Source organism: Oryzias latipes, chromosome 20 (genome assembly GCF_053564925.1).
Source record: "Oryzias latipes strain Hd-rR chromosome 20, Olatipes_Hd-rR_3.1".
In the NCBI taxonomy this organism is placed as follows: Eukaryota; Metazoa; Chordata; class Actinopteri; order Beloniformes; family Adrianichthyidae; genus Oryzias; species Oryzias latipes.
Window position 1 is genome coordinate 25,913,910 of NC_136256.1, and position 28,000 is coordinate 25,941,909.

The 28,000-nt window shown below is 41.0% G+C and overlaps 2 protein-coding genes across 12 annotated transcripts in view; one reads left to right on the top strand and one right to left on the bottom strand.

Annotated features, from left to right (window-relative positions):
• The window catches only part of dnajc13 (dnaJ homolog subfamily C member 13), a 39,851-nt gene extending 21,347 nt beyond the window's left edge, over positions 1 to 18,504 (bottom strand). For 4 of the 11 annotated variants that reach the window (XM_078938496.1, XM_078938495.1, XM_078938494.1 and 1 more), the window contains exons 1-10: positions 17,419 to 17,623; positions 14,447 to 14,527; positions 7,266 to 7,341; positions 6,447 to 6,596; positions 5,175 to 5,216; positions 4,891 to 5,091; positions 4,590 to 4,796; positions 2,846 to 2,941; positions 2,640 to 2,731; positions 2,339 to 2,505 (exon numbers count right to left, since the gene is read on the bottom strand). In XM_078938496.1, coding sequence (XP_078794622.1) covers positions 2,339 to 2,505; positions 2,640 to 2,731; positions 2,846 to 2,941; positions 4,590 to 4,796; positions 4,891 to 5,091; positions 5,175 to 5,216; positions 6,447 to 6,596; positions 7,266 to 7,341; positions 14,447 to 14,514 — 1,099 coding nt within the window. In that variant the 5' untranslated portion in view covers positions 14,515 to 14,527; positions 17,419 to 17,623. Of the gene's footprint in view, positions 1 to 2,338; positions 2,506 to 2,639; positions 2,732 to 2,845; positions 2,942 to 4,589; positions 4,797 to 4,890; positions 5,092 to 5,174; positions 5,217 to 6,446; positions 6,597 to 7,265; positions 7,342 to 14,446; positions 14,528 to 17,073; positions 17,251 to 17,418; positions 17,624 to 18,441 lie in introns of those variants that run through there. The other 7 variants (XM_078938491.1, XM_078938490.1, XM_078938489.1 and 4 more) reach the window with 4 other exon arrangements.
• Positions 18,505 to 19,942: 1,438 nt separating this feature from the next.
• lztfl1 (leucine zipper transcription factor-like 1) lies at positions 19,943 to 26,975 on the top strand. Its single transcript, XM_004081158.5, has 10 exons — positions 19,943 to 20,215; positions 20,495 to 20,619; positions 21,087 to 21,281; positions 23,561 to 23,618; positions 23,758 to 23,829; positions 23,915 to 23,980; positions 24,055 to 24,132; positions 24,396 to 24,572; positions 26,056 to 26,159; positions 26,256 to 26,975. Exons 1-10 carry the CDS (start codon positions 20,213 to 20,215, stop codon positions 26,272 to 26,274), a joined length of 897 nt encoding a protein of 298 aa, XP_004081206.1. The 5' UTR covers positions 19,943 to 20,212; the 3' UTR covers positions 26,275 to 26,975.
• Positions 26,976 to 28,000: the final 1,025 nt, after the last annotated feature.

The following is a 28,000-nucleotide window of genomic DNA, read 5'->3' on the forward strand; positions in this document are numbered from 1 at the left end:
TTGTGTTTGGAACAAAATCAGACCCAAATTTTTTTATTTTATTTTCTTCAATATTCTGTGGGTATAAAAAGCTGATTTCAGTCCAAGGTCATCATTCAAACAGCCATGAACACATGACGTGGCTGAACAGACGAGCAGCGCCACCTAGTCATAGAGGGCCTTCAGGTTGGTAGGAGACAGTCAGAGACAGTGAACTTGGTGAGTCTCATAGTGTCATCAGTAGAATTGACATCAAGACCCAGAACTATTGGCAGAGTTGGACAGACCCAGCAGTGACAGACCACTACTATGACCAGAACCGAGGGACCTCTGCACTCAGACGGGGTTTAGCAAACGCCGCACATATGCAGGCCTGTTCACCAGATGTGAGGGGTACCAGGGTTTCCAACCAAACCAGTCGACTCCACGGCTTTGACTGGAAGGACAGACTACTTTTGCAGGTGACTCCACTGACACCAAGAAGCCGCCATGAATGTTGACATAAGGCCATGTGACCTGGACAAGGCAGCAAATGTCAACCATCCTGTGCACTAATGAGTGTGGAGAGACACATCCGCCGCAGTCTTACTTAGGCAGCTAAGTACTGCATAAGATTCTAAAGAGGTTCATTTTTATTTTAAAAAATCCTTGCAAAGAATTTTGTGTTTGGAACAAAATCAGACATGGAAGAAAGAAAGTGGAGCTGGAAACACAGCGGTCAATCCTAATGGGATTACTCATGAACCCATCTGAAAGCCGATGCCTTTATAATGTTAGGACTTCAGCTTTAGAAATCTTTTTCCAATGACACTGAAAGCAAAGTCAGAGGCACTGAAGTTACAGTGGAGGAAATACGTTTTTGATCCCTCGCTGATTTTGTTGGTTTGCTCCCTTCAAATAAAAAATCTTTCATCCTTATGGTAGATTCCTTTAAAAGTGAGAAATAGAAAACTACAAAAACCCCTTTTATGCAACTGTACTTGCATTAAATTGAGGGTAATAAGTATTTGAACCCCCTACTTTGTGGTAAAACCCTTATCAATCACAGAGGTCAGGTGCTTCTTTCAGTTGATGAGCAGGTTTCTGCACATCCAGAGACCGGGTGGACCGCTCCATGACCTTGATATGCTTCTTCTTCAGCTACTCCTTGGTTGTCTTGGCTCTATATTTTGGGTGGTGACCCTGTTGGAAGACCCATCCAAGACCCGTTTTACGCCCCCTGGTGGTTCCTTAAGAAGCATAATGCTTCCACTTCCATGCTTGACAGTGGGGATGGTGTTCTTTGGATCATTGGCAGCATTTCTTTCCTCCAAACACGATGGGTTGACTTGATGCCAAACAGCACCATGTTGGTCTCATCTGACCACAGCTCCTTCTACCAATCACTCTCTAAATCATGAAGGTGACAAGCTTCAGGCGGGCCTGCACTAGTGCCTCTTTAAGCAGCAAGATGTTAAACTACTGCGCCGCCAAGTATTCCCCATGGTTTTCTTGGTGACTGTGGTTCCAGCTTTTTTGAGATCAACTCCTGCCTTGTTGTTTTAGGCCAAATTCTCACTGTTCTCATGATTGTGGAAACCCCACCAGGTCAGATCGTGTTAGGAGCTCCAGACCTACAGGTGGATTGATGGACACATTCTTGTATTTTGTAGTCCATTCTGGTCTTGTGCAGGTCTTCAATCTTCTCCCTTAAAACCACTGAAAGCTCTTTAGTCTTTCCCATGTTGGAGAGTTTGGAATCCGGTGGACGGATTCTGTGGACAGGTGTCTTTTCTACAGGTGATTAGTTCAAACAGTTGTCTTCAATTGTAGTGACAGGTTGATTAGGAGAGTCTAACTGGTTTCTGTGAACCCGAACTGTCACGCTGCAATCACAACGAACATGAATCACGCAGCAGAGGCGTCCGGTTTTTATGTTAAGCTGATGTGCAGACGCCATCTGAGGTCCGAGTTGGATGCGTTGTGTCGGACTGGCAGCATTGCGGCACGATTTTGGGCGCAGCATCGTGTCCAGAGTTCAATCTGAATTTTGGTGAAGAAGAGGAGTTGCGTCAACCAATCAGGAGGTTTGGCCCATGATGCGTTCAGTGACATGATCAACAGATGGAGCCCAAAACCAAAACCCATTGTTCTTCTAGTGAACTTCTTGATATTTTTCCTATTTGCATCGAGACAACAATAAAAACTTCCTCTAATTGTATTCTTAGAATTAATATTAATTTGAGCTTTTACTGTGGATTTCATTGTCTGACAATTCTTTGCTGTTCCAGTCAACTGTTCCCACAAACAGATACTTTCTGTTGTTTCTCTCACACAGACTTTGTCTAAATAAGCGAAATACGATCAGAGGACGGCTCACTCGGAGGTGCTGCCAGGAATCGGAGATGCAAGCTCTCCACCTCCTCATCCACAGGCATGCTCAGCAGACCCCATCTTTGTCCTCTCTGCGTGGGGGCCATCTTGACGCACACATCCCTGTTGCCCGACGCTCTGACTCCATCGAGCAGGCTGGCTAACAAGGAATCTCTGCAAGACGATAGACACAGACGGGTGGTGAGGAACGCAGGACGACTCTACGAAACCCTGTCCGGGGTTTTGCAGAAAAGCTTAATAAAAAGGGGGAATTACCAGCATTCTGTGTCAACATCACATCTGCATACCTTTCAGTGGAGGAGTACTTCCTGATCTGACCTCTGATGAATTCAGCTGTAAACACTTGAGGGTTGTCTGCATCACAGATGAGTGCAAACACCTGAAATCAGATGAGACAGAGCTGAATGATGGCAGGAGGTTCCAGGATCAGGAGCTCTTGAGCTGTACGCTCAGAACGGTGCCGCTGGCGCCGAGGGCGCAGAAGGACGCTCACCTCCCCGAAGGGTTTAACGGTGACGATGTTGTATGACGCTGGGTCTCTCTCCACCAGACACGTCTCTGTCAGGGCGAGGATGCGCTTCACTGGTTCCTGAAAGAGGAAAATCCTCATGAAGAACATCGTTTAAGAAGAATACGTTTATTAAAATCATCTGCATGAATACATTAAACATCACAAAAAGACATTGAATGCAGTATGGTATGGTTTTAATTATCTTCTGGACTTTTAAAGTTAGTTTGACTATTTATCTTTATCCATTTTGGTAGTAGTCATTAACAACCGCCAAAGAAATGCAAAAAATAAAAAAATTGATAATATAAATAAGAGAAAAAGAAAAACAGCGGCCAAATTTCACTCTGTGGGTTCTCTAGCGTTAAACTTGTCAGTAGAGGTTTTTTTGGGGGGATTTCTACTGTTGTTTAAACAACTTTAACACTTTTATTATTGTAAATTCTTGCTTTAATGAACGAATGACACACTGACCAAAGGGCACTTTTTAAAAGTAGTTAAATGTGACTGCAACCAATAAAATATGAAGTATCTATCTTATGCTTGCATTTAATGGCTGCTTATTAACTTCTAGGAAGGTTTTTTTTTTACTGGTCTCAGGAAGTCCCCTATTATAGAAGCTCAACTAAAGAAAAAGGATTTAAACTAAAAAAACTGTAGAAACTCCAGCAGGCTTTGATTTTGAAAACTGTTGTTGTGCTGAATCGATTTGGACTCTGCATAAGTACAAAGGTAAAAAAATAAATAAGGTGATAATCCTGATTATGAAAAAAACAGGGGGGGGGGGGGGGGATTGCAGTTAAAAAACGCTTCAAGGATGTAAAACCAAATTTTACGAGAAGAAAGTGTAAAAATGAATGAGGGGCCACACTTAGACTCTCTGTTTGTGAAAGGTTTACAGGCAAAAATAACTGGAGACGGATTAGTTTACCAAATAACCACTCATGACACAATGTCTCCATTGTAAAATGTCCCCTTATTGATAAACAGAAAAAATAAATCAGTGTTCCCTCAAAATTTACACTCCAAAAGTAATCTGTAATAAATTAAAATCCACAATGTATTACTCCTTAGTTTTTAGGATAATTACAGATGTTTTAAAGCTCCTCAGGACACACTTTATACACTTTTCTTAGACAGACATGAACATTTTTTGACCCTTTTCTTTCTTATTTCAACTCTTAAAGCTCAAACCTTTGTAGAAAAATAAGTTTGGCATTTAGAATAAACCAAAGATCTGCTCGCCAGAGAACATTTGGGTAAATTTAGCAAACTGGATGCATTCTGAAGGAAACACAGCATGGAGATGGATTGGCATTGCTCGACAGCCAATCAGGACGCAGAACACATTACACTGAATTTTGTTTGACTTTCTTCACATACTGCAGTGTGGTTTTAAACCCCCTTTATCACCTCCATGTCTCTGCTGGCGATCATTTTGAACAGCTTAAGTTTTATTGATCAAATGTATACTCAAGTGAGCCTTACTGATGTCCAACAACAGTTTCTCCTGCGTTTTGTGATGTCATATCTATGTAGGGATATTCTTTATCCAGTCGCAGGGCTACTATAAGATCAAATAGCAAACTTGGGGGGTTTGTTACGTTCCGATGCAGCGGCGAGGAAGAAAACAAAACTATTTGAACACCTTAAAGTCACAGAAAAAGCTTCAATATTATTTATTGTCGGAGAACTATCATGTGTTTATAAAAAAGCCAGCTCTCCTCACCGGGTGTCGAGGGGAGATCTTTTGTACCACAAACTCAGCCAGAGAAGTGATGCTCTCATCTGAGCTGTACTTCCCCAACCGGTCCGTGACGAAACCTTCAAAAGTCAGGGCCTCCTTCCGTAGACGCAGCATGATGCCGATAAAGTTTGCGGCGTGTTCTATGGCACTGCGGATGATGTCATCTCGCTGCTCCGAGGCAAAGAGGTGCTGACGGGGGGGAAAAAAAATAGAAAAAAGCAAATCAAATCTTGAGAATAAACTCTCTGAAGAAAAAGCCATGTTTTCCACTGCCAATACATACCAGCCTGCTGAAGCCCCCATAAAGGATGCAAAATCCTCCCTGGTAGTCGGAAACCTCCACAAAGCCCTCGACATTTCTATAGTCATAAGAGCACACCACTCTGTTGGTGTGGGGGTCGATTTGGTCGATGCCTCCGGGGGTGACCTCTAAGCTGACAGGTTTCCTTGTGTCGCTCCAGTGGTGCTTGTAGCAGTTGTACCGCTGTGGAAAAGCGTCTTTCAGTCAGCACACAGGCCTGCTCCTTCATCTAGGAGGATGGAATCTTTTTTCCGGTCACTACTTACCCTGCCAGTTATCTTCCCTTCTGAAAACTCTGTTCTGAATCTCTGCAAATAGAAACGAGAACAAAAACGTGTGTGAGTGGACACAGCAGCCCGCTGACTCACACAACTAAAACAAAAAAAAAAATCTGAGTTTACTTCCTAATATGAACCACTGCCTAACTGACATCAATTCTTCACGATCAATACGCTGAATCGGAATTTAACGCCACTAAAACCGTGTGCAGTGACGTCTCACTGCACAGTCAGGTAGGGCTGGAAATTATGACTTTTTCGGCTACAAACCCACTTTTCCCACAAACTGCAGTGAAATCCAATTTACAAAATTCTTAATTCTTACATAATAAATTAACTGAACATAGATGTTTGCCAAAAAATGCAAGAAACTATTTTAAAGATTGGGTCTATATATTAACTTGTTTTTTTTTCCGTTTTTTTTTTTTAAAGATTTAAATTGTGTTTTTAACATGTTCTTCTGGCATTTTTCTGACAGTGGAAGACATATATAAAGAAAGTTCAGCTCAAAATTTAATTTCTGAATAATAAATAATAAATGCATATTAAAGAATAAAAGAATTATATAAAGTTGTACTTTTGGGAGAAATGTATTCAACAAAATACGAGAGCAAAACAGATGTTTAATAATGATGACAATAATTACAATAATAAACTGAATATTTAGACGGTTCATAACCGTACAGACCTTCATGAAACATAGGAGGAACCTAGTGCATCATATGAACAAATAATAATAATAATAAACTGATTAGATCACTTGAAATCATTGAAACCATTAAATTCGTCACTTCTGCGCTGCTTCTTCTGCGGTTGTTAGTAGGAAAATAAACATATGAGCCTTTCTTTTTCTTTTAAATTACATCCAAGTTGTACATCAGGCCCAAAAAGTAAACATTTCTTTATTCATATCTTTGTGAATCAGGAGCAGAGAAAAAAAGGCGTTTAGAAAGGGGGCGGGGTTGCTTCACACCACCAGTTCTGCCCACAACTCAGAGTTGAATTCCTAATGAACTCCTGCTGCTCTACAGAAACTATGTCCTAGAAACCGACAAGTTTTTACATTCTGGTTAAAATACAGCATAATCATGTTTTTGAAATAACTCAAAAGATGACTGGAGGAGGCCTTTAAATACGAGAAAGCTTAAAAAAAAAACAAAAAAAAAAAACTACTAAAGCCACATCAAAAAGCTTCTCGGAAATGTTCTGCATATCAAGACCCGCTGGCGCCACGAGAACCCGCGAGTCAGTCCTACATACCAGCGCTTCTGTGAGGAGATCTGTTCGATGCTCTGTGGAGAACTTCAAAGTTTCGGACTTCTTGCCGCTGCCTTTGCGGAAGGTGAGGCTGAACTCTGTGCCCTGACCTTTTCCTACAGGACCGATGCCGCAGATGTCTCCGTAAGGCCACTAGCAGCAGAAGAAAACGCAAAACATGGATAATTTGTCAGTCATAAAGCATTAATGAAATACTAGAAGCTACATTAGGGCAGAACTTTTTTATATTGTCATGCATCTGTTTTAGTCCAACTAAAAGAACAACCCACAAAAATGTAATCAAACACAAAAAAAAAAAAAAAAATCAAAAATAATACAGAGATCACCTCAAAGGTCAATGTTATGGGGTCAAATCAGGTCAGCTTAAACTGAATTAAAAAAACAGATCGTAAATTTGAATTAAAAAAAATGTGAAAAATAGTTTTGAATTGGAAACTGTAAACTTCAAAGACATTTAGAAAAAAATGCATTTTGAATTTAAATAAATACATAAACTTTTTGGGAAAAAAAGCCTAAAACTGTTACTAAATGAAAATACTTTTTGATTTAATTTACAATCTGGCTTTTCATTCACTTTAAGCTGATCCTGGTTTGACCCCACATAACGGGTAATGATCCGCCTTTTTTATTGATAAATCTCGTCTTTTATCTCGTCTTAACTCTTTTTTTCGCCTCGCAGCATTTTCAGGAGATGAACCTTAAGATGTTCAAAGTCCACTTTGTCTTTCAGCAAACAAGCTTTAAATTGATTTTCACAAACCACCCAGCAGCACAGAGTAGGTTTGTGTCGGTCACACAAACCTGATTGGTCACTTCTAGCGTGGTCGGGTTGTACGTGGTGATGCCGTGGCTCCCCACCGAGAAGACGCGCTTATATCTGCAACACAGACGGGCCGATTCAGACACAGAACAGGACGGTAACACCCACCGCATCATCAGTCCGTGTGGGAAACATCATTAATGCCTGAAGACTCCAAGCTGACGTCATCCCGGAGATGCGTTGGTGGTCTTCCCATTACATGGATACCACATGTAACCATGACACAGACAGTTTTAAATTCACTTGTTTACAAAAATGCTTTTCAATTATTATTACTATTATTATAGTAGGTTTTCAACCTAATTTTACATTCCAATAGTTTTGTTAAGCAAATTTAGATTTTACACATCTATTGGCTATTATTGTAGTTGATTTAACATTGATCCTTTAAATTAGCATTATGCTAAAATATTTGTCTAATTTCAGTATAAATTAATATAACCTTCAACAGTTTAAAAATGATAGTCCAAATGACCATCGTCTACAAAGGAGGCGAACATTTAACATAAAACGGCTCCATCTGATTAGTCAACAACGTCAAGGGGTCCATCCAATCGGTTAAATACTTTAATCTGATTGTTTTGGCACATTTATTGTAACCATTTATAGAAATTTTTGCCGTCTTTTGCGATATGCGTATTGCAAAACGATAAATCTGCGATATATTGTGCAGGCCTCGTATTTTGTTAATTTTATTAATTTTTTGTGCCTCGAGTATTTGCTTTTAATTTAAAATGATCTTATTCCATTACCATTTTCCTGCAGGTTTCCACTTTTTCTTGTGTCAGTTTGTGTACCTCTTTGCCGTCAGCCATTCTATAATTAATATTTTTGTGGTTGTATTGTTCAACAGGAAGTTTGTTTGTTTTTTCCCCCAGCGTTTCAACAATCTTTCGTCAAAGGGCGTCGTCACATTTTGACCCGCATAGGTGCTGCAGGTTTTTGGAAGGTCAGTTTTCGTGAGGCTCATACGGCCACTTCAAGGGGCGTCGTGAAAATGGACCGTACCATTGCAGTGCGTGTCGGTGTATGGGGACGTTTTCGCAGGGCTAATGTAAGTTGGACGCACTTCTGATGAACGGTGGTGCTGTTGCAGTGCCCTCTCACCACAGTCTAGTTGTTAGAGGGGCGTAAGTGCTCGCTCCTTACTGACCGCTGCGCGCACGGGGGAGTGTGCACGTGATAAGATCCTCACACAGACCACACAGCCCAATTTCCTCATTCCACACAGTCAGGCAGCATGCAAGAAGGAGTAAGAAAAATCTGTACGCCACCCCTGGATCTTACCTACTACACCTCTAATGTACCCATGCATGTTGTTTAAGTATTCACTACCAATACAAAACAATGTGTATGAACATTTTGGCTGTAGAGGTTCACCGAGCAGTCGACGACCTTGATATTGGTTTGCCTGTTTTTCGCCGGTAGACGACCTAATAAGGGCATTGAGACAAACTTTTGCAGCACTTTCTCGCTGTGTTTCATTATCTGCCGTTTCAAATAGCCGCTTTATTCTCTCGGTTTCGGATTGGAGCTTTGACACTCCAGGAAGGAAGGAACAGTGAGACAGGTTTGTCCATGTGTGGTCGGTTGGGGTTTGGCAAGAGTTTCAACATTCTTCAAAGAATGCTTAAAAACATTTCAAGGATTTGTTTTGAATAACGTTTGCAGGAAGTTTGTTCACCTGAACTAGTGACACTGAAGCCAGAAATAGCTTGCTACCAATAAACATACAACAAATCTTCAAGGACAGAGATGGGGGTTACAATTGAAGAAATCAAGCAGCAGAAGCAGAGCATTCGTACCACAAAAAAGAAAATCTGCTCATCGATTTGTGGTGTGGATTTATGGAACGGATCGTACGAAGGCTTTAAACAAACCAAAAGTTTACATGCATTCAAAAAAAACCTACAAGATGTCACTGATGGGACACTACAAGGCTAGAAATGATAAATAACAACAAAAATGTCACTTCTGCATGGGTGCTGTGCAGAATGTAATGAACAAAATTGTAAATAGAAATACACAGATCTTCAGACAAGATTTCTCTTCAACCCACTGTCTTGTTTTATCTGTCTGTTTTAAACTCTTGTGTTTGAAATAAAGAAAATTGAATTGAACCTTTCAAAGTCCTGCACACGGTATGTACATTCCTGCCTAGTGAGCATGCCGACTCAGCTCCTTTCTGTTCTGAGGCCCGGGTGGTAACCCGTTTGGAGAAATGCTCCCTTTATTTCCTTTATAGAAGCAGAATAGAGGAATAATGCAGTTGGACTTGTGTACAACACAGATGACGAACACAGACGGACAGCGGCCTGAGGCGGCAGTGGACTATGACGCTCGGCCTGAGCTCTCAGTCATACTTTTATGTTGGTAACCCTCGCTCCAATGTCCTATCCTGTTCCGCTTGTCGCCCTTCACTTAAAGCTAACTGGATGCAGCACCAGCTCCTTTGCACAGCAAACGACTGGGAGGTATGGCTTTCAGAAATCAGGTTTTTGTGTGCACAGATTCCTCGAGCCAGTCCAAAACTACAAGCTCACAACTCTTACATAAATGAAACACAGAAAAACACACACATGGGCTCCGCTCGTCATCTCTCTCCAAACGATTGAACTTATGAAATATTTAATAATGACTGCCATCCTCTGGGTGCTGCCTGTGTACAGGGCCTGACCTTGGTGCAAGGGTTTAAATTGAGTGTCAGCACAAACTTGGTTAATTATTCATTTACTGAAAGCTGACTTTGTTTAATTCCTTTAAAAGCACAGGTGTAATGAAAACGTCCCCTGCAGGAGAGATTGTGCGGCTGATACTTTAGAAACCATGGGTTTCAGGGAAAATGCAAAACTCTGAGAATTAGATGAACTGGCATCAAAACGCAGGTTGAAAACCGGCAATGAGTTTTGCCGCCAAACACACAACTTTTTTTTGCAAGATAACCTAACGTTATCTACTTCAAATGCCCCGTTGTATGTGCGGTCGCACAGAAAAGCCTCCAAGTTCCAGTAAAAGACTGGTTTCCAGTTACTTTTCATTGATAGAAGAGCTCACTGTGGCTTAAAACTCTTGTGTCCTCCGGAGGTTTCATCATTCATGATTTTAAGCAACTTCCTGTCGTCTGAACAGGAATCCCCACAGCCGCCTCCCCAACCAAAGATCGCTGAGCTGCACATTCTGAGTGCATCAATGCATCATACGGACAAAAAGGAATATTCTCTGTGAGACATTTGACACTTGATAACTAAGACTGATATGAATAGAGTGTACAAAATGAGTATAAATAGTTTAATTAAACTTGTCTGCAGCAGATTCTGCTCATATGTGGCACTCAAAGAGGATTCAAAGCAGGAAAATTTGCATTTTAAAAACAAAAACAAAGATTAACTACTTTACCACCGAGCCACTGACAAATACGATTTTTCCAAGCATTTAGCACAAGAGCCCCCACAAAGCTTATTTTGGGAAGGAAAAACCGGTTGGAGGTACAACATGTTACAAAATATAAAAGAATCTTCCTACAGGTGAGTTCTGATATTCAGACAACATTGAAACCCATTTCCATGGAAATGGCGTTTTTGGTATTTGTAACATGTTCTTCTGCCATTTTCTCATGACGTGGGACAAAAAGAAAATTGAGCTGAAAATGTGTTTCTGTGTTTTTAGATCATTGTGAATCAGGAGCAGAGGAAATAACGCTTTTAAAAATACACAGGGTGGGCCACAAGGCGAGGGGAAGGGGGGCAGCGTTGCTCTGCACCAATGCTCCCTCAGAATGAACTGCTGCTGCTCTGCAGAAATCAAGTCCTAGAAAACAACACAGATTTTTTGATTTTGGCTAAAAACGGCACAATAATAATTTAAAAAAACCCAATGGGAAGCTTTGAAAATAGTTCAAAAGACGGTCGAAGCGGGACTTTAACATTTAATAAACCAAAGACAGAGAAGGAGATTGCTAATGTTACATTACTGTATTTTAAGACCCAAAAAATTGATAAAAGAAATATAACAACTATCTCCCTCACTCTGAAACCCTGGAAGACTTATGGTTCATCATTTTTTTCCCTTAACAAAGTCTTTTTGTTAAAAAAAAAAAAAACGTAGAGAGGGATGTGATTGAAACCACTTTTTTATTCCATTCCATTTTTATTCCATTCATCCATTTCTGAACTCGCTGTATCCCCTTTGGGGTCGTGGGGCTGCTGGAGCCAACCCAGCGACTGTACACCCTGAACGGGTCGCCAGTCTGTTGCAGGACCAAACACATGCACACCTAAGGGACCATTTAGGGACAACAGTTAACCTATAACCCGTGCTTTTGGACTGTGGGAGGAAGCCCACATGCATGTTCCACATAGAAAGGACCCAGCCGGGATTCAAACCAGGGCCTTCTTGCTGTGAGACCAGAGTGCTGACCACTACACCACTGTGCAGCTCACACTTTTACCTACACTTCTATGTATATTGTTTTTATCATCAGGACGTCAGGCACAGATCACTTTCTGAACAGCTAATCTTAAGGACTCACTGAAAATTGGATCAAGTCGTTATAAACTGTTATAACAAAAAACTACAATAACAAAAGAAGACAGTGTTTTGTTCCAATTGACAAGCAAAGCTAATCGACTGCATTTGTCTTGTGTTCAAAAATAGGAAATTCCAATCCTTTGTTTTCTGGCTGCTACTCAAAGTCATTTTAGCGGCCCGTCAACGTGCGTTTGGCTTCTTCATGCAGGTTTCTTGAAACCTAAATGACCAACATTTATCTGATTCAAGCTGTGGCAGCAGTTCCAGGTCTCAGCCAGACTACAAGGATGTTTTCCAGAAGCTTCTGTGTCATCTGGGGGTGTTTCAGGCTTCCCCACGCTTTAAAAAGGGTGGTAGAAACATCTATTCCCCAAAGCCGGTCATCGCAAAAACCACAAAACTCAGATCAAAAGAGAAGCATGTACAGCTACCAAAGAACCCCCACCCTCTGACAAGCACTATGCATTTGTGCCGGACACATCACGGCACATTAAGTGGATGAAGTGGTGATGAATTTCAGCAGGTCAATGGAAGGCCCTGATGGGTCAAAGACATCTAAGTAGTAATGTGATGCCATGCACAAACTCTGAACAGCATCTGTGCATTCATAGAAGATACTTTATAGTGTATTCTGTTCATACAAGCTTCCTTTGTGTTGCATTTTGTCTAATCTCTGCACTATCAACATGACACAGAGTTAATGAAATGCTTGAGATCATCCTACAGAGGACTAATCCTGTGCGGCATGAGCGAGCTGCTCTTTGGAGGTGAGTATTAGCAAACCAAAGACCCGCTCGCATCACAACGGTGTCTTTGCTGTTTTTAATATGTCTTTATAGCATTTTTTCTGATGAAAAAGCTATAAAACGTGTTTAAAACTGCATTAGAGAGTTTGTCCCTAGGTGTGAAGGACATGTCATTTGAAAAAGATTGTATTTGTGACGTGGGAAATGCGCTGGGCGGGGCCACAAGCTTCCTGCTCCGCTCCATTCTGATGCATCCACTAGTTAGCAGACACATAGATCCATGAACGTCTTTGTTTTCCTCGTCTGAGCTGGAATCTGGATCTAAACTGTACGTCTGCAAAGCTCCATAATTGATCATTTTTGTTGCACCACTAATGTTGGCTTGGGGGTATAAGGGGCTGTAAGCTAGAGGGAGAGCGTGTCAACAAAAGGTTGATGGGAAATAAACCAAAGGCCAACTTCTGCACCAACAGTCCCGTCCACAACTTAAGGCGTTTTCAGACTGGGACAACCCTTTGTTCCGGATTGGCCAAAAACTACAGAGGCGGTTCAGGATAAGAGAGAGACGGACGAGCTGCGCTTTAAAGTCCTGATCAGAACAGTTAACTTATTAAAAATTCATATGTCGATTAGCAGTTTTGAAAGTCGGGAGCAACACTTTTTTCTTGTTACTTTAGTTCAGCGGAGGCGGTTAGTGGCAGGAAGGCGTGCCGTGTGTGCTGAAACTCAGAGGATGCTAGCAACTACAGTGATGAGGAGACGGCAGGTTTTTGACATATAGATTATCGGGAAAACAGAGTGAGAAGCAATGTGGGTCACGTTAAAAATTGTTTGGATGAGTTTGAATTCATCCAATCCCATTTCAGGGAGTCCCTGTGTCTCATCCTTGTGGCGTTGTTTTTAAGAGAATTCCAGTGAGGAACTAAAAGATAGCTTTTAGGATGACGTCACAGCGCTGCGTGCCGCATAACCAGACACAGAAAAGCGTATAAGAAGCGTTTTCAGCGGTGTTAAAATAAACGTTCTAACCAGTAAACAGTTGGAGCCTTTATCCTGTTTGATAACACGTTGCTTTACATTTGTCCGCGGCTCAGATGTTGCTACATTCCTACTCTGTTTACCTCGGCTACGGTGGCCGTTTTGGTTCAGTCGCTCCGCTCCGAGGACGGATTGTATTAAGACAGAGGAACCTCGGAGCCGTAACGAACCGAGACCACCTCCAAAAGGTGGGTCAGAGAGCGGTTCCTCAGTCTGAATACACCCAAGTGTATTCAGACTGAGGAACCGCTCTCAATTGTGGAGCTTTGCAGACGTACAGTTTAGATCCAGATTCCAGCTTAGACAAGGAAAACAAAGACGTTCATGGATCTATGTATCTGTTAGTGGATGCATCAGAATGGAGCGGAGCAGGAAGCTTGTGGCCCCGCCCAGCGCATTTTCCACGTTCCGGATTATCGGGGGAAACGAACGATGCTTCACTTTAAGAGGACCAAATGTGTCCAGTCTGAACAGAAAGGAATTTCTAAGAAGCTCCTGCCCCTCTGCAGAAAATCTGTCTTCAAAACGACACGTTTTTGGATTTTGGCTAAAAACTCCATAATCCTAATGAGAAGACAGCTGGGAAAGCTTTGAAAGTAGAAAAAAAAAACATGGTTGGACTGGGACTTTAAATGAACTGATCTCATAGCTGCTGACAGGGGTCCAACTGCTATCGTCAAGATAAAGACGTCGACACAATAACACTCAGTCAGGGGTTCAGGATTTTCCTCAAATCTTCCTAACCAAATGTTAAAATGAAGTTTAAGTTCATGCAAGATCAAACATGTAGGATAAAAAAATCTCCCTTAAAAGGTCAACTGTGGTGTGAAAACAAAAAAAAGTTGTCGTACTTTCCTCTCCAGGAGTGTTTTGTTGTGTAGAAACAGGCCAGGTCTTTGTTCTCTTTGACGACATTCATCTTTTCACAGGACCTACAAGACAAAAGAGGAGTTCTCACAATTAGGTGGAAAAACGGCACAAATGTTTTTTGGCAAACAGGAAGAGTTAAGAGTTTAATTAAAGCCTTTCTTGAGAGCAGGTGTGACATGACATGACAAGACGACTATATCATGTTTATTTACCACACACGCTTCACACAGTCGGTCTACATGCTTCTGCTCAGAGGGAGGCTGAAGTCTGATACCACAGATCGATGTAAACACCTATTATTGTCCCACTACAGCGAGAACCTGGACTCTGGGACCGGCTGATTTCACCTACAGAGATCGCAGCGATGGAGTCGCAGTTTGTAGACATATTTATGGGGAAAAACGAACAAACCTGCTGAGGGAAAATGAGACGAAGCTGAGAACAATCCGGTGTCAAAGATCAAATCAGTGATTGTTCATCAGACATTATAAGTGATTCTCTGCAGATAAAGATGTAAGAAGATGTCTTGATGTTTGGTCAGATTAAATAAAATGGTAAAAATTAGGGAAATCTAATGCTTTGAGTAATGTATTTTGCTTAAATCCACTCCAAACTACTTTGGACGTTTTTTCATTCATTCATCTTCTAAACCGTTGTTCCCTTTCGGGGTCACGGGGCTGCCGGAGCTTATCCGGGCCACTTGTGGGCTTGGGACACCCTGGACAGGTCGCCAGTCTGCCGCAGGGCCACAATCACACACCCATGCACTCTCAAATTCACACCTAGGGGGCAATTTAGAGTAACCAATGAACCTATGAAGCATGGTTTTGGACGGTGGGAGGAAGCCAGAGAGAACCCACGCATGAACAGAAGAACATGCAAACTCCACACAGAAAGGCCCCCCATTGGTGTACTGGTTCAGGTCCCCCCCAACCAGGGGCCGTCTTGCAAGAGCACCAACCGCCAGCCACCTTCGTTTGACCCATTATTCAAAATGCTCCCAGTGGTCTTTTTCATTTTGGTTATACAGAAATCAAAAACCAGTCATTTTCTTGGACATAGTCTCTGCAGAGCAGCAGTAAACAAAGACGTTCATGGATCTATTTGTCTGCAGGCGGATGCATCAGATTGGCCTGGAGCAGGGAGCTTGTGGCCCCGCCCAGTGTATTTTCTAAGTCACAAATATCTTTTTTTATACTGCATTTTTTCCTGATTCACAAAAATTTGAATAAAGAAAGAGTCAGAAATGCAATTTTCTTCACATTTGTCCTCCATCCGAAAAACGCCACGATAACCTTTCAAAAACCCAATTTTCATTGGAGCGGGTCTGTTAGCAACCGTTGAGATGAGTACATAGTTGGTCCTTCAAAAGCAGTGGAAAACAGAGCAGAAGGAGGAGAAAAGTGCCGTCCCCACAGTCCAGAACAGTGATTTGCAAACAGCTACAGCCTGACAAGAGGAACCTGTGTCAGCACTCTGCCAGGATCCTGGAAGAATCCCACCAGCGTTTTCCTTCCTTTCCATCCAAGTGTGCAAAGGCAGCAGTAATAAGCCAATAACACACTTTTTACAAAAAAAAAAAGGAAACCTCAAAAGCCTACACGTTTAACATTTTCAGAACAGATTTACCAAAAATAATTTGGGTATTTTAAATGGAGAGCGTCTATTCTAAAATGCAGAAGTGCATAAACGGATAGAAGGCAGGAGCTGACGGCAAATGCTGCTGAAAGTTAGCACAGTGTTGTGCCCTTTTTATTGTGTTACTGCAATAGTTTTGCTCTGATAAGAGTTTTTTTTTTGTTTTTAAAAGCCAATAAGTGAGACCAGTCATGTGATTTCCCCTCCCAGTTCCTCCAGCATGAATGCAGATTAACCGTTACCTCTTTGCCAAAACAGAGAAGAAGGACGTCTTTAGAAAAAACTAACAGGAAAGTATGCAAAAAACACAAAAAGCCTTTAAAGGTCATCCTGCATGGTGGCTGGAATATTGGGCTTTAGAACGTAAAGAATGTAAAGCAGCTTCTTCTCCACACCGTGACAACTATAAGCACATCCACAACAACTGAAGTTTTACTCATCTGCAAAAGATTTTGTGTTTCTTTCCTTTAAAATCAGTGCTTTTTTTGGGGGGAAGAATTCCAAAAACACCACCTTGAGCCGCTCCACCATAAACCTTAAGGACAAGGGTCACGCTGTCATGTGACACTACCTCAACTTATTGCTGTAAGAGTTTTTGCTGCACACAAAGAAAAGAAAAATCACCAACTGGATATAAAAGCACAGAAAAATACTTTATAAGTATGGAAACAATGTTATATAGATGACAAATAAAAAAAACAAGAGAGTATCAATAGACATGAGTTTGAGTTTCCTTGTTTCTGAACAGGTTGCAGCAACTATTTGCCAATTCAATGAAGCAATATATTCTGACTAAGAAAAGGAACCTTGTGGACAGAGGAACCACTTCAACTGTCAACATAAATGGGGAGGGAAAAAAATGTCATTCATAACTTGCAAACTCCGGCAAACGTGGTCAGCTTGAAGTCCAACTTCCTACGTCTTATTTTGAAAGTGCCTGGCAAATCCATGACAAGCAGCATAACGTTACCTGGCTCTAGAGAAGCTGGCCCAAATCTGCTTCATGGCAGGAGGCCTTCGCGACTAGCTAAAGCCACACGCGCACAAACACACGACAAACACAAAATCACACTCCGTTTGCTTGTCGACCTCAGCGCTCCATCTAACCAGGCCCACCACCGTCACGCAAACACGTTAGTCAGCGCCGTTTGTGCGCCTATTCGGCGCTAATCGAAAAATAACGAGCCTTGGCCACAAAGTCGCTAGCGGCTAACTGACAGATCGATACGTTTCTATGGGGGGAGCTAGCTAGCCGCGTTAGCGGCGGAGTTCTGTCGGGGGGGAAACAGGGAGAAGGCAGAAGTGGCGCGTTTACCTTTCAAATCAGTAATGCGTTTCAATCATCGGCCCCCCACACCCTCCTGTGAGTGAGGCCAGTGCTCCTGTTTTTCCCCCACTCTTGATGCTGAAGGTGCGCCGTCCCCCCCCCCGACAACAAGCCTCAGGACGCTGCCATGTTCCGATGCCGAGCGCGTCGTACTGCGCATGCGTCCGATTTGGCTGTCATGCGGCTGTCAGCTGATTGGTTTGTATGGACGCGGAATTATGAAGATATCTGCTCTGGAACCAGTTTTTTAAGGGTTTACACCTTTTTTTATCTGCTAAAGCCGATCTCAGAATAGCTGTAGACGTCCAATTAAAATAAAAGCTTCTGTTAATACTAAATGGAAGGAAAACAGTCAGATACAAAGAAAGTTATGAGGGAAAATATGATTATTTAAAGACATAAAACAGAAAATAGACAATAATTAGACAGCAAGGTCACCTTTAAGCAACATAAGTACAAACCAACTACAACTAAGAAAAATATTTTAAAACATTTTTGTTTATTTATGTGCTGTCTATGGCTTTTTTTATTTTTTTAATTATCCAATGAATATTCTGACATAAAAAAAGAAATAGCTAAACAGTGTCTCTAATGCCATCTAGAGACCAGCACCCATTAGTGCAGAAACATCTCACTTACAGGGATAAATAGTATTTATGGAATCCTGTTAAATTATCAATTTGCAATCTTGATAGATTAATAATTGATACAGATAAAAACATTGGAGCAAAACTGTCCTCAACAAAAGTGACTTACAAACATTTCTTTAAAACAGTCAAACCTCTGAAATGTTTTTTCACCTTCACATATGTCTAACGGTGTCCAGTCCTCTTCTAAAGTAAAATTTGAACACGTTTTTGTCAGTTTGGTGCAGCAGGTTGAAGTTATTTTGTTGATATGATGACGAAAAGTCTCCCAATTGAATGGAAAGCACCTCAAACCAATTGTCCCCCATTTAGGCCATAATTTTCAACGCTTTAAACGCCTTCTTTGAAATTGTGAAGGACTCACCTCGACTGAAGGTAAAGAGGAAACATCTTGGCTTCTTGTACTCACTGAAGTTGTTCTCTGAACTTGAGGAGCAGAGCCCTAAGATCACGTTATAAGACATGCGCTGCCCGTTAGTCTAATTTAATTACAGCTGCAGAAAAATGAGGAAAAGAAGAGTTTCCTCCTCTTTTCCTGCTTGAACTCTCCACTAACTGGACAGAACGTAAAGGATTCGGGGCTGCAGAGACCGAGGATGAGAAGGCTGCCTCACAGGTTCTCTGTTAAGACTTGATTTGACTCACATGATGTTAAGTGGTTCAACCCACAAATCTGCAATGAGTCTCAATAGGTATTCAACTTAGAAAGCAAGAATTGGAGTAATAAACATCCTTAAATCTAGACCAAAATGCAGAAAAGTGTTGCCATAAGTAATCGGAATTTTCCTAAATCAACAAGATGAATGGAACTTTAATGGAAGAGCGGTGCTGGGACGAATATTGGAGAATTACTCAATGTTTCTCAATGTCTTAATGCTTAAACTGTATGAATCCTGGACATGTCTTTTCAAAAACTAACATGTTTTAAACAATTTGTTTTTCTTGGGCCACACTGCCATCTGCTGTTGTATAGCACACACATGAATGAATCAATTTGAAACCATGTCATCTTTATTTTTTGTTGTGTGTTTTTAATATTTATAAATAACAACGTAAAAATGTTGACTATATATTATACGTTTTTATTTTGGACAAAATTTAATATTACAAAAGCAAAAAAGACTGAACACTTACTTAAAATGGAACTTCAGAAATATTTGGAAAAAATCTTCAGTTGAAAAAGCCTAAAGGTTAAAAACACACATCTGTAAATGTTTAGGGCTACTTACAGAAACCACACTTCTATCAATGTTGTGTGTTATTCTTCATTCATTGTACCTTTCTTATTGATCTTTTCCTTTGCAAAGTAAATGTAAATAATTTTGTCTTAAATATATTTTTGAGATGTGTTTTTTGTCCTGTCTTTTTATTTAATAATTTATTTAAAAATACAGTACAATAAAAAACATTTTTGAAAGGGGAAACCCGCCTTTCTAAGCCAACCCCTGGTGAAAATGACGCATTCAAAGACGGGCGGACAAACCAAAATTCACAAAAAAGGAACTCAAAAGAAATGACATTCAGCGGTAATAATGGAAGAACATGTTTCGCCCTTTTAGTAATTAAAGTAAGAAGAAGAAATTCGTGCTGTTTTTACATAAAGTATGTGGGGATTTTGTAGTTTCAAATCCCCGTTGTGTGTTTTCTGTGTTTGGGGTTTGCGTCTTCTTTGTGTATGCGTTTTTTTCCCCGGGCACTCTTTCCAATTACAGTCCGGGGAAAACCTTACCTTAACCCAGAAGTAGCTGGGGTATGACTGAATGAATCTCCGTGACCCTGTACCAGACTAGAAAATGGTCGGATGGAATTTGTAGCTGCTTTGCTGATTCTCTCTTCTGCACATACTGTCCGTGAATGCATCAGTCGTAACCAAGGTGATGACGCTGTATTCCGTTACCAAGGCATTCTTAAGGCAAACACTGGTAGCTAGAAAGCTAAGCTAACAGATCTAGAAGATAATCTTTTCTTCTTGTATAACTTTTGTTTAGCTTGTTTCCAAAACAAATACACAGAAAAACAACAACTGCATTTTCTATCCCGCCTGGCTTCACTTTGATTTCATCGTAGCTCAAATTCGGATCAAAATTTCCCCATCGTTTAGATTAGTATTGACGTTAGCATTAGCTGCAGCCACCATGGTAAGTGTTGACCACCTGTTTGCGTTTTCAAGCCCAGAATCTCAAACGTCTTTCGATGTTAGAGCTGCGATCATGTGGAGTTTAGTGGGAAGCTACTGACTGTCTGTTAGCATGCATCTCAATGAAGAGCTAGCAGGGAGACTCAGGCCCTGATACAGGAGAAAATCCGCTTCTTGTTAGCTTATAAGCTAATTATGAATGTTATGACATCTGTTGCCTTCGGATGTGTCTTTATTGGAGTATATTTATTACTTTGATTGATTGTGATTTTCTTTCCAGGCTGACTTGGGATTTAATGAGCACCATCAGAATGAAATGATCAATTACATGAGGTTTGCTCGTTCTAAGAGGGTCCTGAGGCTGAAGACTATCGACTCTTGTTTCGAGGACCTCAAAGAAAGCAGGTGACTAAAGTGTTTCTGATCCATTTTAGCAATGATTTGATTCAGATCTGCGTTTGAACGGTCCGATTCGATGACCTTAAAATCGTTCTAGGACATCTCTAGCCTTTTGAGATAAATACCTGGGTATTGAACAGCGCAGGTGATTTTTTCTAGATTCCTTGTATTTCTTCCAAGACAATCAAGTGTAAATTAAATTGGTGTTCAAACAAACAAGTTAACAATTCTATTCATATTTTAGTTTCATAAAGTTCAGCCCCCTGATATTTTACACATTAGAGCATTCTACCACGCTAACAGTATGATCACATGTACGGTCGATTAGATTCATAACTTGCCTCAGACAGATTTAAGACACTGAATTGTTGATAAATCGATTCTTTGATGACGTTTCTGACCCTGATGACACAAGTTGCTTCCTCCTAAAGCCGCAGAGCTCAACAGCTGTAAATGCTTCTGTCCCCCTGAAGGCTGGTAGAAGAAACCTTCACAGTGGACGAGGTGAAGGAGATGCTGGACGGGCTGCAGGTGGTGGTGCGCGGGGAGGTGGAGGTGGAGCTCATCAACTCCGCTCATACCAACGTGCTGCTGCTGAGGCAGCTCTTCTCACAGGCTGAGAAGTTTTACCTTCGACTCCAGACTGACATTTCTGAGCTGGAAAATAGGTGAGCTACACAGAAGCTGTACTCTCATTTTTTAAAATCTAAAGGATGCTTCAATATGTACTGCAACTCCAACTCCAGAAAATCTGGGAGGTTTTTTTTTTTTTTTTTTTTTTTTTACATTTGAGTGTTTAAATAGAATGAAAACTATAAGACATTCAAACCACAAACTAGTATTTTGCTCACAACAGCACAAAGATCCATTGAAAAACCTTTAAACTGAGAAATTTTACACTGAACATGTATTTTAATATCATGTCCAATACAGGTTTAAAATAATTCAGATGGGGTAACAAATAAACGACAAAAGAAACTTAAGCTTGTGTCAGCAACTGTCACAAGAACAGGCAGACGGTTGGATCCAAATGCAGCAGGTTTATGAGCCCAGCTAAGAGTCCACAAAGTTAAATCTGGGTCAGGTAGGCAGGAGCCAATAAAAGGCATGAGATCATCAGAGGAGAGACAGGGCAGTCAGGATCCAGACGAGAGTTGGGGCAAGCAAACCGCGTGGGACGGACGGACGGACGGACGGACGGACGGACGGACGGACGGACGGACGGACGGACGGACGGACGGACGGACGGACGGACGGACGGACGGACGGACGGACGGACGGCATTGCACAGACAATACTTAACACTGAGCTCAGTGCTGTGCTTAAGTATGCTGTGATTGATTGAGTGAACGAGAGTCAGGTGTGCGGCATCCAGGAAGTGCACGCTGGGGTTGCTGGGAGGTGTAGTGTCAGAGTTCTGACTTCTGACATTCTCAAATGATCAAGAAATGCTTCCAGAAATCCCAGCCCCAAAATGCCAAAGACGTGTCCCATTTTGTAGTCCCATGAGTCCGAATTCTTGTTGGACCTTCACAGTGTTTCTCATGCTATGGAGGGGGGGGGGGGGAGGAGGATTAACATGAAAGTTTTCAAGAACAGCTTTTTTCAAGCCAAATTTCAGGAAGAAAATGCATCAAAACTGACCATAATGCAGAAGCAGGAAGTCTAGATCAGGCAGGAATGAAACCAAAACCCCCAAAAAGTTCATAACCTCAATGACCAAACTAGGAGTTGCTATTTTAAGACTGACAAGAAATTCTAAATTAGCTAATATTTTGCAATAAAGTTTTTTAGATTTTAAAATTCCCAATCAAAACTTTTGTGCTATCTGAGTCTGTGGGTAAAAAAACAACAACAAAAAAACAAGGATTTGTGTGATTGAAAACTCTCTTTTCATTCTTTTGACATTTAGTAAAATCTCAAAATGTTCAGGAATGCTGGTTGCAATCGTTTGAAAGTTTCCATTTGTGAAAAAAATGCAGAGCAAAAGCATCTAACTCTTCCCGTTTTATGTTGTAGCTCCCGTCCTCACTGTAATATCATTTAGATTCAGATCTTCAGGGGACGTTTTCTTTGTCAGGTAAACCGGTCGCCGCTGGGAAGCTACAAAAACGCAGGAACATCACGCATCAGTTTGCCCCAGACCTGGATTCTGCTTAAAAACGATTTATAAATCACAACAAAGGTTTGGTTTTAGTCTTATTTTAGGTGAGTCACTTTGGAAGAAAAATCTGTGAATTTTGAGAACAAATTGAAATAAAATTGTAAGGATTGTGTAACATGAGCTGGAGCTTTGTTGGGGTTCTTTTGCAGATGTTAATTGTTATTTTACACAAAAACCACATGTTAGGAAGTTCCTCACATTGGAAAGAGTCATGTGACGCCAGCAGAAGACTGTTTAGTGAGTTTTTACCACCAAAAATCCTCCCGTTTGTCTACTTAACTATAGAAAACCAACAGAGAAGAGCTTAGTGTTCTGCCTTTAGGGATGATCTTCATTGAACTCTTGACTTCTGCAACCTTTTCACCCGGTTGTAAGACTGTTTTTGGAGAACGCTCTTTGTTTTGTAACACGCACACGGTGGGTGGAAATGCAACCCATAGACCTCCTTTTTCTTTTTGAAGGCCTCAACTCTACGTGACTGGCAAGCTGGGAATACGCCCCGCGGCGCAGGCGACGTGCCTTCAGCTGCTTTTTAAAAACCACACATGAGCTCCTCACAGAACCACAGGCATCTTTCTTCTATCATAAGTGTCAAACTGCCATCAGGGAAAAAAGGGTGTTAGCTGTGCTCGCCGAACACTCACGGGCGCCACATTGTATTGCTAGAAAACCTCCATGTCAACATTGCGGTTGCACAACAGTTGAGGCCTGATTTCAAACAGAAGCACTTTCTCATTTTACTGCTGATAACTTGTCCTTTTCTTTTTTTTCCCACCCCTATAGGGAGATGTTAGAACAAGTGGCTGAATTTGAGAAGACTGACTTTAAAACTGCTAGTAAGGTGAGCGAAACCCGCTTCTCGCTCCACTTCCTACATCTTCTTCTGACCCACATTGTAATGCAATAATCTGCTAGTCTGCCCGGTTGTGGGTTCGATTGCACGCGCGAGAACTTTACGTTTTGCTTCATTTCAATTCCAGTTAAACCAGGAAAGCAGCAAACCCAAGCTGGCTCCACTGAATGAGGCTGGGGTGTCGGAACTACTCAACAAGGTTGAGTTCAAATGTTTCCACCGATGGAAAGGAAAGTTCTGGTGGTGTTGCCACATTCAAGAGCAAAACGTCTCTGTTTTTCCAGGAGATAGCAAGACTACAGGAGGAGAACGACAAACTGAAAAGCAGACTCCGGGCTTTAGAATCTCAGGTGTCAAAAGTGACCTCCTCTTTCTCATAAGGTCACACGGCAGCTGTGTTCTTCATTTTTCTAATGTTTGGCAGGCCATGAGTGCGCTAGACGAGAAAACCAAGGCAGAGAGAGCTCTGAAAGACCTTCAGAAGATGCAAGGAGAGCAGCAGGTACGGCTCCAACTCCGCTTCGCAGTCACTCCGCCCACACCGCCGCCGTTTCTGTTTCATTTTCACCGCAATCTCTATATGTTTTACAACATGTTTCTCAGTAAACGCTCACTTTTTATTTGCTTCTACCTGCAAACACGGACCTAAATGGGTTTTTGTCCTCGTATGTAAGTGTTGGCTTTGTGTTGCTGTTAGGTAGACACTAAACAGATTGTGTAGTTTCCTCTCCTCTAATCTCAACGTGGGATCTTTGTTCCTATAAGGTGGCTGCTCAATCCAAGGAAATCAGCAGTCTGGAAGACACGGTGGCCGCTCTGAAAGACGACTACGAAAGGTCCCTTAGTGCTAACGCTGCTTCCCAGAAGGACTTGCAGGAGAACCTGATCTCTTCTAAACATGAGCTTCTCCGAGTCCAGGAGCAGCTGGCGTTAGCAGAGAAGGTGAGTCACGGTTCAAAGGTTCGTATGACAGAAGAAAGCTTTTTTTTTTTGTTTTTTTAAATCCCAGAGTTCATTTGAGGCTTGGTAGATAACGTTGAAACTGTTCTGGTTTTGAATTTGATGTATTTTCCTTTTGGAGAATCTCTGTGGTAGCAACTAAAAAATATTTCTCTATTTATGTATTTATTTTCTTACAGAAACTGTCCTCACCAAAGGTTTTTTTCTGCAGTTTTTTATTGTAAAAGTCCTCATCTGCATCACACAGAAGACAAAACTTTACTTTTCACACAAAAAAAACATTCATCATTTGTAACTCTTCAAATTAAATCCATATTTGTATCTATCAAAGAAGCGGGAACCGACATACTTTAGTTCTCACAACAGACTGGCGTTTCCAAAGGAGGGATTTTCAAAATAAAAGTCAGACAAACAACAGATTTCGTTGAAAGCATCCAAAGTGTCAAAGAGCGCCAAAGTGGCGTGTTACCTGCCCCCACCCTCGCTGCCTGAGCACCTGCTACACCCTTTAACTCTTCCACCCACTCTAAAAGATTTCTGTTGGTTTTATCTCCATAGCAACCATTTTGTTTTTTTGGTTTCTTGGGGGTGACTAACAGTTTTATGTAATTTTTAGAATAATCTGCAAAAGTAAACTTTTGGTTTTCCTTGGCCATACCAAGGAAATATACCGTATGCAATATCGTTTCCTTCAGCTTGAGCCAACGTTTCATGTATTACAATTTCACAATATTCCTGCACAAAAAATATGTGACCAACAGGGGAACACCAGTTAACCCAGCTCGCCACGTAAATGGTGTTCAACACGTCCAAACATCAAAACCAACTTATTCTTTTTCCCAAGTAGCCTCCCAATGATGCTCAAGGAGTTGGGAGGTGAGGGTAGAAGGTATTAAAGAGTATTTCTTTGTGAAGAAATTCAAGATGGCAGCCTCTTCTTGAGGTCAAAGGTCAATGAAGCTTCGGTTGTGGTCGTAGTCTTAGCCTGGTGGCATATAAACTTTACACTTTGCCACAAAATGGCCACCAAGTTGTAAATCTTGGCCATCCCATAATAATTTTTAAACTTCCTTTGGACATCCCTGACACGTAGGTTTTGATTTTGTTGGATGATTCTGCCTTTTCTTTGGGTTCCATTAGAGATTATGGCCCCATTTGTGTTTCTGACTGTTTCTCCCGCTGTGATGTCATCGTTCACTATGTCTAATGTTCATTTTCACCGGGGGGCTAGGTGTGAGTCTTTTGAGTTTGTGGTGGGGGTTCTGGTCCTTGCAGTCCAGGACTGCTGCAGGACAGAGTACTAAGTGTTCTTCATCATCCAGCTGTTCTTTGTTTTTTACCGTTTTCAGGCCTGATTCTGCTAAATCAAAGCGTCTCAAGCTACGCTGTTCATGTGTTTCCAAAAGCAATCTGCAATTCTCTTTTTTCCCCCTTCTCCTCTGACTGTTTCTGTGTTGTTGTTCAGGAACTGGAGAAGAAGTTCCAGCAAACCGCAGCCTACCGCAACATGAAAGAGATTCTCACCAAGAAGAACGAACAAATCAAAGAAATTAGAAAACGATTGCAAAGGTCGGCCTTGGAGAGACAGTTTCACAGCAACGCTGGAGATGTTTTTCAGGGGCTTGTGCATTACGGTATTGTTTCTTTTTTTTGTGTCTTTTTCAGATATGAGCCAAACGAATGAAGGGAGAAATAAAGAAGTCAAAGTGTGGTGACGACAGGAAACCATTAGTTCCTCTGCAACACAATGAGACAGAACACAGCTGTTGTTTATTGACATCTTCGGTTCATGCCAGCGTTAGGGAAAATCTGCCAGGCTGACACCAAAAAGAAATGACCACAGCTGTTTTTTTCCTCTCTATCTTATTTTGGAGCTTACTTACAGTGGCTAGCAGACCCCCCATCGGTGCTACGAAAGCACAGAAGTGTCCCCGTTTGAATTTGAAGAGGCCTTGTCCGCTCACTGAACTGTTCAGACGTCTTACTCCGCTCATACAGCTGTAGGAAAACTCACTTTATGTTTTAATTTTAGCAGCTTCCCTTTTAAACCAAATGTATCTGGTACAAATGACTAATTATCTTCTACAAAAGCTTCTTAACCCTTTAAAGTGAACCCTACTTGACCAACATAAACACTAACTAGCACATTTTCTGAGATCATGTCAAAAACATTATTACATGTTTTTGTTCCTCCATACGTGTTGTCCTCTTAAATTCCCGATGGAACAGAAAGTTTTTGAGTGGACACCTCTGTGGGTGGAGTGTCCGAACATGTGTGCACATTATGTTCACGGAGAAATGCTCTTGTAGAGTGAGAAACATCCACCCAGAATCTGAATTTGTCCAAACTGTGCAGCCAACGGGGTAATAAAAGACATCACAAAATATGTGTGCTTTTAATTTTATGTAATAAAATCAGCTTAGATAGAATAAAGAAATGATTGTGTGTTACGAAACTATGAAGAATGGATTGTTAAACCAAGAATTGGGCTGTGATTTTGTCACAATCCAGGCTGGAAACACAATATGATGGAAAACGTTCGTGTAAGATTACAGATAAACACACTAAACGTTTTGAATGTGGAAACTGAGAAGAGCAGGAACGTAAAAGTTGTAAGTTTTTGTATTATATCTTGTCTTATGCTGTCCAACAGCTGAGCAAACAGATGAGAGCTGTATTGTATTGGACATATTTTGCGGTTACAATAGGGGGCTGTGAATCTTCTGACACGAGGTGTATATTTGTATAAACTCCTTTTGTATTTCAGGCTAAACTTTTACTTAATTCTTTTATATATATTATTTATATATTATATATATATATATATTATATATTATTTATATATTATATTATATATATATATATATATATATATATATATATATATATATATATATATATATATATATATTTAACCTTTTTTTCTGTTTCTCCAAAAATGTTGTTCACTATTACAATAGTATTTAAAATATGATTTGGCTTGATTGATCTTAATTAGTCATGTTTTAGTTTTGGAATCAATTCCTTCACTACTTACTACATAGTGAACTATATAGGGCTTTCGCCAATTTGTAGTGCTGTCCGAATCTACAATTACAAAATCCAGTGCCCTGGAAATTTCCCAGAAGTCTCTGCAAAAAAACCAGTGTGCATCGATGCTCACTAGAACATAGAGCACAATGCATTGTGTCGGAAAGGTTTTTGCCAAAAAAATGTATTTAAATGTTTTTTTGATTAAACCATCAACATTTTTATCTTTAGAAGACAGTGGACTCAAAAAAAATTGTTGCAAAACGCTCATTTCGATTAGATTTTCACTTTGTGAAATTTATGACATCATATTCATAGTTAAAAAAAAATAAAGACATGGTGTCCGAATTGCCTTTAAAATTCAGGGCACTACCTAGTG